This window comes from Marmota monax, unplaced genomic scaffold (assembly GCF_021218885.2).
Source record: "Marmota monax isolate L192 unplaced genomic scaffold, Marmota_monax_Labrador192_F-V1.1 WCK01_AAM20220418_F8-fsc00042, whole genome shotgun sequence".
NCBI lineage: Eukaryota > Metazoa > Chordata > Mammalia > Rodentia > Sciuridae > Marmota > Marmota monax.
This window is the reverse complement of record NW_026693008.1, coordinates 8,269,883-8,283,477: the sequence shown is the minus strand read 5'-3', so window position 1 is coordinate 8,283,477 and position 13,595 is coordinate 8,269,883. Positions and strand designations below refer to the sequence as shown.

General features: G+C 40.6%; 1 protein-coding gene across 2 annotated transcripts in view; it reads right to left on the bottom strand.

The window, feature by feature from the left end:
* Window positions 1–10,318: 10,318 nt before the first annotated feature.
* The window catches only part of Hacl1 (2-hydroxyacyl-CoA lyase 1), a 42,666-nt gene continuing 39,389 nt past the window's right edge, over window positions 10,319–13,595 (bottom strand). For both annotated transcript variants that reach the window (XM_046452710.2, XM_046452711.2), the window contains 2 exons: window positions 12,791–12,977; window positions 10,319–10,512 (listed from right to left, as the gene is read on the bottom strand). In XM_046452710.2, coding sequence (XP_046308666.1) covers window positions 10,480–10,512; window positions 12,791–12,977 — 220 coding nt within the window. In that variant the 3' untranslated portion in view covers window positions 10,319–10,479. The remainder of the gene's footprint in view (window positions 10,513–12,790; window positions 12,978–13,595) is intronic.

Genomic DNA, 13,595 nt, shown 5'->3' with positions numbered 1-13,595 from the left:
TCACAGCAAACAATTCTAGATTAATTCTAAGCACTGCAAAACACACTTAATCATATAGGCTAATGACTGACATTCCCTCTGCATGCTAAGTTCAAAGGTCTTAAGTCTTAGGCTTTGAGTCCAGCAGATGCACACTCAGACCTCGGTAATCAGGTCCGGAACCAAGGCAGGCTTTTCCTGGTGTGGAGCAGAAGGAGGGGGTCCTTGGAGGAGTTGCAGCTCTCACCAAAGTCCAGACAAGGCGGTAGAGTTTGAGAGCAGTGTGGATCATGCAGAGGCTCAGAAACGATGACAACTGATGGGATGTCAGGTCCTCATCAGGCTCTCCAGCTGGAGTGCATTCTTGTTTCGGCTGGCTGAATCCCTGTTCATTGGCTTTATCATTTATACTAAATTTTGGGGCTTTTAACCCCCCTTTCAATCCTTATCAGCTACCATCAGATTTCTCAGTGACATCATTTACTCTGAGGTCAGAAACATCTGGTCTGGTGGTCTCCACCCTGATCTTCTCGCCTTTCCCTCTTATCAGGTGAGGACAGCCTGCCAGGGGCTTCACTCTCTTTTATCAGGGTGAAGGGAAGTAACTTGTTTGAGGCCATACTGGAGGGATCTGTGGATGTGCCTGGTGAAACTGCAGGTCTTTTAAAATGAAGTTAAAATGGAGTTGCTGAGGCTCAGGCCTAAGGCCATCCTAACACTCCCCCACCGTGGTCTGATCTGCCTGGGCATCTGAGGGCTCACCCAGACAGTCTCAGCTCCTTCCCTGTTTCCTCTCACGGTCATCTTACCGTTTAATCTCATCTGCCTCTCCTAGCACCCTGACTAAAGTGGTGCCCCTCCACAATGGTGCCCCCACCAGTGGGAGAAGGGGAGAGGAGGAGGTCACCTTCTGCTGACACCAAGTGAAAGCTGGCCTGATGGTGAAGGTGAAAACCCAGGGGAAGGCATCCTTGGTCTCAATGTGTTGAAGGAAGGCAGTTTAGGTAAAAAAGCAATTGCCTAGCAATAATCAAGTGGCCAAGAAATCACCTGTTATTGCAGTTGCCCCACCTTGGAAACAGTAGGTACTTTTTTCTGATCTTGTTATGTACCTTTGGGGAAGACATTTGTTAGATTTCATTGTTGCTGTGACAAAATACCACAGAAGACTTAACAGAAAGGCTTATTAGCTCATGGTTCCAGAGGTTTTGATCCATAGTCATTTGGCTCTATTGGTTTGGGGTCTGTGGTGAAGCAGGACATTACCGCGGGGAGTGTGTGCTGGAGCGAAGCTGCTCACTTTATAGCAGCTAGGAAGCAAAGACAGAGGGAGGGCCAGAGTTCCAGGTCTCCTTCATGGAGGCGTCCCCAGTGACCTAACTTCTTCCAATTATGCCCCACCTTTTAAAGGTTCCACCATCTTCCAACAGCATGTGGCAACCAAGCCTTTAACATATAAGACTTTGAGAGACATTTAAGATCCAAACCATGATAACATTCCAGTCCTGGAACCTCAGGAAATCCTCCTGGGGAGGTTTTCTTGTCATTTTTTCCTCTTCATTTTCCTCCTCCTCAAGGAGGAAAGTAGATAAAAGATATGCTGATTCTAATAACACCCAGAAGGAAAATAGTGCATGCCCACCAATATCATTGAGAATTGTTCTGGAAGTAGTGGCCAATGCCACTAGGTAAAAAAAAGGAAAAAGAGGTTAGGTATAGACTTCAATACTCAAAATATGCAAACAATAGCTACATATACAACATAATGGAAGTTGATAATGTATTTACAACAGCAATGAAACAGATTCACTTCTAGGAACAAATTAAATAGAAGAGTAGAGCAAATATGATGAGCACTTTCCCCGAAGAAACAGTTTCAATAAAGATTCTTTATTCTTGAATACAAATAATATCTTAAGATCCAGTTCTCCAATTATCCATCTCATGGTTATATGAATATTCTGTCAATACTATTAACCAGGTCTTTTTCTTTTTTGGAATTCTTGCTTTTCATATGCAAACTAACCAATCCAGACCCAACAAACAAACAAACAAACAAAAACTCCAGCCTCCCTCTTTATCAGGTTCCCACTTTCTGGGCCACTTTTCTCCTGCCTTAATTACCCCAGGGCCACAAGTGGACAGAGACAGCCCCACACCACCCTGGAGCCTATCCTTCATCTTTCTTCCTGCAATAAAAGCCTCAGCCCACTAGTTCTGAGACCAGCCTTTGTGGTGCCTCCTGCAGCCCTGTGAGGTGTGGTGTGAAGTGCCTTCTACTCTCCAACTCTAACAATTAACTTTTCATGGCATTTGTCTCCTGATATGCTCGCTTTATCAAACAGTACATTTTTCTGTTGATACAATCAACTTTAAGACACACCCCAAGGGGCTGGAGTGGTGGACAGCCTTCTTAGCATGTGCAAGGACCAGCCTGGGTTCCACTCTGGGTACCTCCCCCCTGTGCTTCCCCCAGACCTACTCCAATTAAAATACCAGATTTATTTTTGCTATTAAAGTTAATATAGAAAAATAACTAAATAAAGGTAATGTGAAAATTCTGAACAACTAATGCAGAGTGGTAAGGCAAGGGGATAGACGGAGTGGCTGATGAAGGATAATGGGGCAGGGTTGACACTATTGCTTTAAGACTGTAGTGACATGAATCTCAGTCCACAGCACTCTGTTCTGAAAGGAAAAATTATTTTCAGTAACTGAATCTATTTTTAATTTTTACTTCCATTCTGCCAGGGTGGAAACTAAGTTTCAATCATTTCAGGGCCTCAGGTCTCCAACCCCCATCCCCAGCATTGCTCTAGAATTATTTAATACACAGGCATTGGTTGGGTTTCTGATCCTTGGTGGCTCATCTGTGCACCCTGCATCTTGGTTAAAGTTGTCTGCTGTGTCCTGCGTGAGAAAAGCCCTCCTAGATCACTTCCACCCCAGGATAATCTCTGTGATGTGGTACTGCAATCTGCCAAGCAGAAGCAGGCTTTTCAGGGGAGAATTCTCCAAGGCACTGGCCAAAAAAAAGCAAGAGGGTGCAGGCTTGGAAGGCTGGCAGCGGGTGGGGTGAGGTGGGTAGTATCTGGGTTATCCAGGTGCTCATGACAAGTGGGGGAGTAGGGAGTTCAACTCACCATGAATATCATATATTGTAAGTAACAGAGGTGCACACAGGGTATGTCAGGGGAACCAGCAGGAAAGATGACTTCAATGGAAGAAGGGACTGTGGAGCTGGGCCTTGGGGAGGGGGAGCGGATTCACATGGGGAGAATGTGTGAGGATGCGTAGAGTACCCCAGCAGGAAGAGCAAGAGCAAGATCAGGGCTAAGGTGAAACTGGGTCTGATTTTCTGAACCTGCCATGACCATGGAGTGGGGAGGCCATTCCTGGGAATGGGCAGGGGGACCAGGGGAATGAGCCTTGGGCCAAACCACGTGGCTGTAGATTAACATTGCACAGAATCAGTTCCAAAGACCAGCTCTATCCACAAAAGATAAAAATAATGGATTTTGCCATTTCTGTGGATATTTCTAGGTCCTGAGTCCCTTAAAGCAATCCCTTCAAACTTTGACCCAGGAGTTTCCAAGTGTGCCTTTTTCTGCTCCCTAACTGGAGGGGAGACCATACAACCTGGATTTGCTCTGAGTTTGCTGACCAGCTGGCCCCTCTCCTGGACAGAAAGGCCTTGAAGAGGAGGGAATATGCAAGATTACTCAGTGAAATCCAGGGGTACACGCAGCCCTGCTTGTCAGGGCTGAGTCTAAGGCCTAATTTTATCTCCAATTCCTGTAAGGGTAGGATTTATAGGATTGTCAATTTCTTCTTTCCACATAATTCAATTTATTCAGATTCGTAGCAGCCAATGCAACTACAGGACACCAGATTATTCCAATTCCAGCTGTGTTTCACTCTCCACAGCAGAAGGCCATCCATCAGCTTTATCAGGGTTCCCCAGTCATACTTCCCACCTGGAATTCAACTGGTTTCTAACTTTTCATACAATCATATGACACTCTACTGCAGTCACTCTTAAATTTCCATTTATTTCAGTCCCAGGCCACTTCTTCACCGGAATGCACTGTTTCCCCCATTATCTAGGTATTCGTGTCATATAATAAACTGAGCTACTTCAAAGGTGCATGTGTGTAGTAACTATTAAAAAAAAAAAAATCTCCACTGAGTTTTTCATTTTGGTTTGGTGGTACTGAGGATTGAACCCAGAGTACCTGATCAAACATTTTATTACTTTTTTTAAGATCCATTCCCTAGGTAGACTCGCTGGGTCAAAAGGCATGGGGTATGAACATTTTTAAGATTCCAAAGGCAAACTCTCGTAGAATTACTAATTAGAAATGTTGCACCAATTTCACCTCCCAATGGCAGCACAGGAGTCTCAGTTTCACTTCACTCTTACCTGAACTAAATAATTTAAAAAGTGCTTGGCCAGGTGGATAGGCCAAAGGAACTGATTTTCAGAATATATAACATATCCATGTTTATTCAGACTCATGCTTTTACTACCATTTGTATTTTTACTGTTACCTCTGTGATCTTTTGGGACCTTTTCCTTTTTTTCTACTGGTACATTAAAACTTCCTATTTACAACAGTTCTTTTTTTTTTTTTTTTGGTATCTATATTGAACCCAGGGGTGCTTAACCCCAGCCCTTTTGATTTTTTATTTAGAGACAGAGTCTCACCAATTTGCTGAGGCTGGCTTCAAACTTATAATCTTCCTGCCTCAGCCTCCCAAGCTGCTAGGATTACAGGTGTGCACCATTGTGCCTAGTTTACAATATTTCTTTATATAGTCATCCCATTTAACAATGGGATGTGGCCTGAGAAACACATCATTAAGGCAATTTCATCATTGTGCAGTTATCATAGTGTATTTACACACACTTAAATGGAATAGCCTGCTACACACTTAGGTTGTATGCTGTGTGTGGAGTACGGCTCTTGGCTCCTGAGGCTACAATGAACACAGCAACGCGAGATTACATGAAGTACAAAAGAAAATGGCGCAGTCCAGAGATTCAGGAAATACAAGATGTATGGGCTGCTGCACAGCAAACTTTCTCTTAATAAGCAGGAATACGGTTTAAAAGTACTGATAAAAATATATACAGCAACACGAAGCTGAGGCAGGAAGATAGCAAGGTTGAGATCAGCCTGGGCAACTTGACCATATCTCAAAATAAAATTAAAAGAGAGGCTGGGGATATAGCTGGGTGGCACAGTGCCCCTGGGTTCCATCCCCAGTAACACACCCACATATAAAAAGGATATAGAATGAATACATACATCAGTAACATTTATTATCAAGTATTACATACTATATATGATTTTTTTACAGTATATATGATTTTATGTGCTATCCTTCTATTAAACTGGAAGTACAGATTTGTTTACACCAGCTTTTCCACAAACACAAGGGTAATACCTTGTGCTGTTGAGCTACTATGGCTGCGACACACTAGGTGATAGCAATTTTTAGTTCATTATTATCTTTGGGACCACTGTCATATATATGATCTGTCACTGACCAAAATGATGTCATATGGTGCATGACTGCACATTAAGGCCACCTCTATTGGTCTTGATGTGGCCTGTGTAAACTGAGGTGGCTAGTCCAAATATACCCTGCAGTTATTAGTGTGCTTCTACATCTCCTGTGGCTCAGTGAGATTTTTGTTTTGCCTTTTTTTTTTTTCAGTTGTAGAAGGACACAATACCTTTATTTTATTTACTTATTTTTAAGTGGTGCTGAGGATTGAACCTAGCCTCACATGTGCTAGGTAAGTGCTCTACCACTAAGCCACAACCTCAGCTCTTCAGTCAGTTCTTTACAGGGGGAAAAACAAAACAAAAACAACTCAAATATAGCACAAGTCCCACTAAAAACTAAGGTACTAAGTCATCACAAGATAAAACATAAAATACAGCCTATGCTCCCCTACTTACTGAACATGTTTCTACATTAGACAACTCTTTTTCTGGGGAGTGGGTACCAGGGATTGAATTCAGGGGCACTTGACCACTGAACCACATCCCCAATCCTATTTTGTATTTTATTTAGAGACAGGGTCTCTGAACGCCTCACTTTTGCTGAGGTTGGCTTTGAACTTACGATCCTGATCCTCTTGCCTCAGTCTCCCAAGCTGCTGGGGTTACAGGAATGTGCCACCACACCCAGCTTACATTAGATAATTCTTTTTTAAAAATAAGAGGAAAATTCATTGCCTGGAGTTCATTCCTTAAAAAAAGAAAAAACCAACAAATAAATGATCTCACACTTCATCTCAAAATCCTAGAAAAAGAAGAGCAAAAGAAGTAGAAGGCAAGAAATAATTAAAAGCAGAGCTGAAATTAATGAAATCGAAACAAAAGAAACAATTGAAAAAATGGACAAAACTAAAAGTTGGTTCTTTGAAAAAATAAATAAGATCGACAGACCCTTAGCCATGCTAACGAAGAGAAGAAGAGAGAGAACTCAAATTACTAGCATACGGGATGAAAAAGGCAATATCACAACAGACACTTCAGAAATACAGAAGATAATTAGAAATTATTTTGAATCCTTATACTCCAATAAAATAGAAAATAGTGAAGGCATCGATAAATTTCTTAAGTCATATGATCTGCCCAGATTGAGTCAGGAGGATATAGACAACCTAAACAGACCAATATCAATTGAGGAAATAGAAGAAGCCATCAAAAGACTACCAACTAAGAAAAGCCCAGGACCGGATGGGTATACAGCGGAGTTTTACAAAACCTTTAAAGAAGAACTAATACCAATACTTTTCAAGCTATTTCAGGAAATAGAAAAAGAGGGAGAACTTCCAAATTCATTCTATGAGGCCAACATCACCCCGATTCCTAAAACAGACAAAGACACTTCAAAGAAAGAAAACTACAGACCAATATCTCTAATGAACCTAGATGCAAAAATCCTCAATAAAATTCTGGCGAATCGGATACAAAAACATATCAAAAAAATTGTGCACCATGATCAAGTAGGATTCATCCCTGGGATGCAAGGCTGGTTCAATATAAAGAAATCAATAAATGTTATTCATGACATCAGTAGACTTAAAGAACCATATGATCATCTCGATAGATGCAGAAAAAGCATTCGACAAAGTATAGCATCCCTTTATGTTCAAAACTCTAGAAAAACTAGGGATAACAGGAACATACCTCAATATTGTAAAAGCTATCTATGCTAAGCCTCAGGCTAGCATCATTCTGAACGGAGAAAAATTGAAGGCATTCCCTCTAAAATCTGTAACAAGACAGGGATGCCCTCTCTCACCACTTCTGTTCAACATAGTTCTCGAAACACTGGCCAGAGCAATTAGACAGACGAAAGAAATTAAAGGCATAAAAATAGGAAAAGAAGAACTTAAATTATCACTATTTGCAGGTGACATGATTCTATACCTAGCAGACCCAAAAGGGTCTACAAAGAAACTATTAGAGCTAATAAATGAATTCAGCAAAGTGGCAGGATATAAAATCAACACGCATAAATCAAAGGCATTCCTATATATCAGCGACAAATCCTCTGAAATGGAAATGAGGACAACCACTCCATTCACAATATCCTCAAATAAAATAAAATAAAATAAAATACTTGGGAATCAACCTAACAAAAGAGGTGAAAGACTTATACAATGAAAACTACAGAACCCTAAAGAAAGAAATAGAAGAAGATCTTAGAAGATGGAAAAATATACCCTGTTCATGGATAGGCAGAACTAACATCATCAAAATGGCGATATTACCATAAGTTCTCTATAGGTTTAATGCAATGCCAATCAAAATCCCAACGGCATTTCTTGTAGAAATAGAGAAAGCAATCATGAAATTCATATGGAAAAATAAAAGACCCAGAATAGCAAAAACAACTCTAAGCAGGAAGTGTGAATCAGGCAGTATAGCGATATCAGATTTCAAACTATACTACAGAGCAAAATAGTAACAAAAACAGCATGGTACTGGTACCAAAACAGGCGGGTGGACCAATGGTACAGAATAGAGGACACAGAAACCAATCCACAAAATTACAACTATCTTATATTTGATAAAGGGGCTAAAAGCATGCAATGGAGGAAGGATAGCATCTTCAACAAATGGTGCTGGGAAAACTGGAAATCCATATGCAACAAAATGAAACTGAATCCCTTTCTCTCGCCATGCACAAAAGTTAACTCAAAATGGATCGAGGAGCTTGATATCAAATCAGAGACACGGCGTCTGATAGAAGAAAAAGTTGGCTACGATCTACATACTGTGGGGTCGGGCTCCAAATTCCTCAATAGGATACCCATAGCATAAGAGTTAATAACTAGAATCAACAAATGGGACTTACTCAAACTAAAAAGTTTTTTCTCAGCAAAAGAAACAATAAGAGAGGTAAATAGGGAGCCTACATCCTGGGAACAAATCTTCACTCCTCACACTTCAGATAGAGCCCTAATATCCAGAGTATACAAAGAACTCAAAAAATTAAACAATAAAATAACAAATAACCCAATCAACAAATGGGCCAAGGACCTGAACAGACACTTCTCAGAGGAGGACATACAATCAATCAACAAGTACATGAAAAAATGCTCACCATCTCTAGCAGTCAGAGAAATGCAAATCAAAACCACCCTAAGATACCATCTCACTCCAGTAAGATTGGCAGCCATTATGAAGTCAAACAACAACAAGTGCTGGCGAGGATGTGGGGAAAAGGGTACACTTGTACATTGCTGGTGGGACTGCAAATTGGTGCGGCCAATTTGGAAAGCAGTATGGAGATTTCTTGGAAAGATGGGAATGGAACCACCATTTGACCCAGCTATTCCCCTTCTCGGTCTATTCCCTAAAGACCTAAAAAGAGCATGCTACAGGGACACTGCTACATCGATGTTCATAGCAGCACAATTCACAATAGCAAGACTGTGGAACCAACCTAGATGCCCTTCAATAGACGAATGGATAAAAAAAAAATGTGGCATTTATACACAATGGAGTATTACTCTGCATTAAAAAATGACAAAATCATAGAATTTACAGGGAAATGGATGGCATTAGAGTAGATTATGCTAAGTGAAGCTAGCCAATCCCTAAAAAACAAATGCCAAAAGTCTTCTTTGATATAAGGAGAGTAACTAAGAACAGAGTAGGGAGGAAGAGCATGAGAAGAAGAATAACATTAAACAGGGATGAGAGGTGGGAGGGAAAGGGAGAGAGAAGGGTAATTACATGGAAATGGAAAGAGACCCTCATGGTTATACAAAAATACATACAAGAGGAAGTGAGGGGAAAGGGGGAAAAAAAAAAAACAAGGGGGAGAAATGAATTACAGTAGAGGGGGTAGAGAGAGAAGAGGGGAGGGGAGGGGAGGGGAGGGGGGATAGTAGAGGATAGGAAAGGCAGCAGAATACAACAGACACTAGTATGGCAATATGTACATCAGTGGATGTGTAACTGATGTGATTCTGCAATCTGTATACGGGGTAAAAATGGGAGTTCATAACCCACTTGAATCAAAGTGTGAAATATGATATGTCAAGAACTATGTAATGTTTTGAACAATCAACAACAAAAATTAAAACAAATAAAAATAAAATAAAAATATTAAATTTTTAGTTGTAATTGGGCACAATCTCTTTATTTATTTATTTTTATGGGGTGCTGAGGATCGAACCCAGAGCCTCACACATGCTCTACCACTGAGCCACCAATCCAGCCCATATTACACAATTCTTAACAGCTTTTTTCTTCAAAGGTTTTTACAAAGTAAAGTTTAACTTTCAGAATGGATTTACATAAAAGAAAACGGATGTGTAAATCAGCAGTTAAGACACTTACAATGCAATTGTAGAACCCTTCCTCTTCTTTCACCTGTAAATTATTTCTTCTGTGGTAGAATACACTAGGATAGCTTTCTGTCACTGACAAAATACCTAAGAAAATCAACTTAAAAAGAGGAAAGATTTATTTTGGCTCAGGATTTCATAAGTTTCCTGGCACGATCACTTGGCCCTATGGCCCTTGGGCCTGTTGTGAGGCAGCAGCACTGCAGGGGTGTGTGGCGGAGGAGGTCTCTTCACCTTATGGTGGTTGGTAAACAAGAGAGAGGGGAAGGGACTGGGATTCCAATATCCCCTTCAAGGGCAAGTCCCCATTGACCTAACCTCGTTTTTTTCTGGGCCCCACCTCCTGAAGGTTCTACTACCTTCCAACAGTGCCACAGGTCGGCGACAGGCATTGAGTATACATACGGACCTTGGGGGGACATTTATGATTGAAATTGAAACAAACAATGTAACTTTTCTGTGTTTAATTAATTCCTTTATTATAAAATGTTATTTTAAAATATTATTTTATTTTTCTTTGCACCATTATAATTGTAGTAACTTTGCTGTGGAAAACAAAATTCAACCTTATAGGAAAGAAAAAATTCCTCAAGAACACCTACTGGCATCTTTATTTACATATTAGAGCGGGTGAGCCAGTGAAAATCCTAGAAAAGAAAAGACATTCAGTCAGAAGAAATAATTCATCTCAAACTGTACTCTGTTTTGCTTATTCTATAATTTAAAAGTCCCACACAAGGGACTTTTATCAATGAGGTCTGTCTTTGATCTAGTGCTTTCCCAAAAAGGAGCTAACAATCCACTAGTGAACCTTGTTGCCTGTCCCTACAAACAACGTAACATGGCTTTCTGGGTCCTCTTCCTCAAACTGCAATCAGGGCATAACAAACTAGAGAATGAAAGAAGCAGAAATAACTCAAAAGGAGAGAAGAGAGGATGGAGGTCCACGGAGGGCTGAGCTACAGGGTCTGAGAACAAGGACAAAAAGAACTATGCATGGAAACCTTTTCCAGGACTAACAGCATCCAACACATGTGGCCTGGACACAGGACACTGCAGAGATTTAGGTATTGCCTGTGTTAAAGCAGGAAGCAGCCAGGCTACACTGTGACTCAGTGGTAAATGGCTAAGGGACCATCACTGAAAAGTAATAACATGAAAACTATGGTGTGTGTGTGTGTGTGTGTGTGTGTGTACATATACACAGTGGATGGATATATATATATATATTCTTGAGAGGAAGATAATTCAGAAGTGATTAAATGCAAGATATATAAGGATAATCCTCACAGAATTATAAGACAAGGATAAGAACTTCCCCAGAAATACCTGAACAAAATTCATAGAGAAAATAATAGAATGGATCACTGGAAGCATTTCTTTAGAAGGATGAACTCACTAGCGGAAAGAGCAAGTCACCAGGCTCTTCCATGACTAACACAGATCAAGACCATTTTTATCATAGTATTTGTCAGGGTCTTACAGTGGCTTTAGTTTCCCTAGTACTCTGATGCCCTGATGCCAGGAAGAGGGCATCCTGGTTTACAAAACTAACACCCCAGTCACTGGAAAGTATATACCCAGTTATAAATTAATAAAATGTCATGATTTAAGAACCTGTCCACTGGGTGTCTGGTTGAGAAAAATCACTTCAACAAATAGAACTCAAGGAGAAAAAAAGGCAAGGGGGATGTACTTTAGTGGTAGAGCACGTGCTTGGCATGCATAAGGCCCTGGTTTCAATCCTCAGCACCAGAAAACAAAAGAAAAGGCAATCAATAAGCCCACAGGGGTACATTTTTCAAGGTGGCTGACCCAATCTCAAAATAGTCTGCCTCCTTGTTCCACAGAAATCCGTGCTAATGCTACCTGCCCATCCCCATCCTGACTCAGTCTGTCTGTGCTCACTTTCCTCATTACCAGACTTCACCTTGAGTACCCCGTCTCTTGGCTATAAGGTAAATTCCAGTCTCTGATGTCTGTTTTTACACAAACAATTCTACATATCTTAAGTTTTTAAATTAGTTCCCTATATTTCATTAATCATCCAGATGTCTCTTTGTGTTCTGCCTTGTTCAACAAAGGAAGAGATTCTATAGTGGATGCCAGTCTAAGAACCAAGACAGAAAGCACTCAAAAAAATCTGTTCTGAAAAGAGTGGCTGACATACCAGGTGGAAACATGGAGGACAGGTGTATAAGAGCAGGTGGGTGACAGGACCAGAGTGCAAAATTAAACGTGAAAAACCAAGAGCAAAAGCAACTTAATCATGTAGCATTGGCATTATATTACTGCTATAATCTACAGTGTAGTTTTGCTTTAGAGGTCAAAGTAACTAATATTGGATGTTACTGCACTAATTATCCTATTACAATTTCATCTCCCACTGTGCGTCCTCCATTCTCCTTTCCAGCTGCTCTGGCCTTCTTGCAGTTGCTCAGATGTGGCCTGCTCCCTCTTGCCACACAGCCTTTGCACATCTTTTTCCATTCCTCTTTGACAGATTCTCCCTATTCATCCTTCATATCTCAGTTTAAGTATCACTTCCTCCCAGAAGCCTTCCTTATAACTCCAATATAAATCAGATTCCTTTGTTGTGTGTTTGCTTAGAACTGGCTCCCTTTCCTCTTGAGCAGTTACCTTGGTGGATCATGCAACCTTCAGCTGTGAGGTTATTGGACTGTCCTCTCCCCTGCAAAACAGTTTAAGCTACATGGAGATGAGGACTGAGCCTGGTTTTGCTCACCATGCTATTCCTAACACAGTACACCTAAAGATATCTCAACAAATATTCACTGAACATTTGATAAAATTGCCAAACTCAGACATGTTTATAAAGAACTCTGGGTAACAGTGTTCCTTTCTGGAAGGAGATGAGGAAGGAGCAGATGCATTTCCTGCTTTCTGCTTAGCAAATGCTTTTACCTGGGCCTTCCGTGTGCCTTGTGGCTCAATCATAATGTTGATAAGAGAGGGTTTAGTAGTATCTTCCAGGGTCTGCCTCAGGGATTTTTGGAGTTCTTCCGGTGTTTGTGCAAAATATCCTTTGCCTCCAAATGCAGCCATGACCTGTTCATAATGTGAGTCTGGCAGGAGACACATCGGAGGGGCCCTGAAAAAGACGTTACGGGTCAATGAAATTTAAACCTTAAAGCTTCTAGGGAAAAAAAAAAAAAATCATTCTCTGAAATAATCAGTGAAAAAACTGAAGCTGAGCTGAAAGGCATACTTTTATATCTAACTCTTTGATCTTGAAACTTAAGCTATCAGAACATGAAATTTTCCTTATATTTTTTATTGTCTATAGAAATACCTAAGAAAACTTCCTGTGATGATGGAAATGTTTTACAGATAGTATGGCAGCCACCAGCTACTTGGTGCTGTGAGCATTTGAAATGTGAGTAAACTGAAGAACTGAATTTTTAGTTCCATTTAATTTTAACTATATATAAGTAGCAACATGCGGCTAGTGGCTACTATGCCAGACAGCCGAGGCTATACTTTCAACTATTAGAATCCAAAAGGGAAAGGAATGGTCACAGCACAACAACAAAGCAGCACATGAAGTCTGGGAGGCATTAACAAACATCCTGGCTGGCTCACAAATTCACATCTTGAACCCCATGGCCAGCTGTAACAGTCTTAGTTTGGCTTTGCCATCAGATGACCAAGATTTAGCTAAGTAGTAAAAGGAAGGAAGACCTCTGGATCATAAACAATATGTAAACAT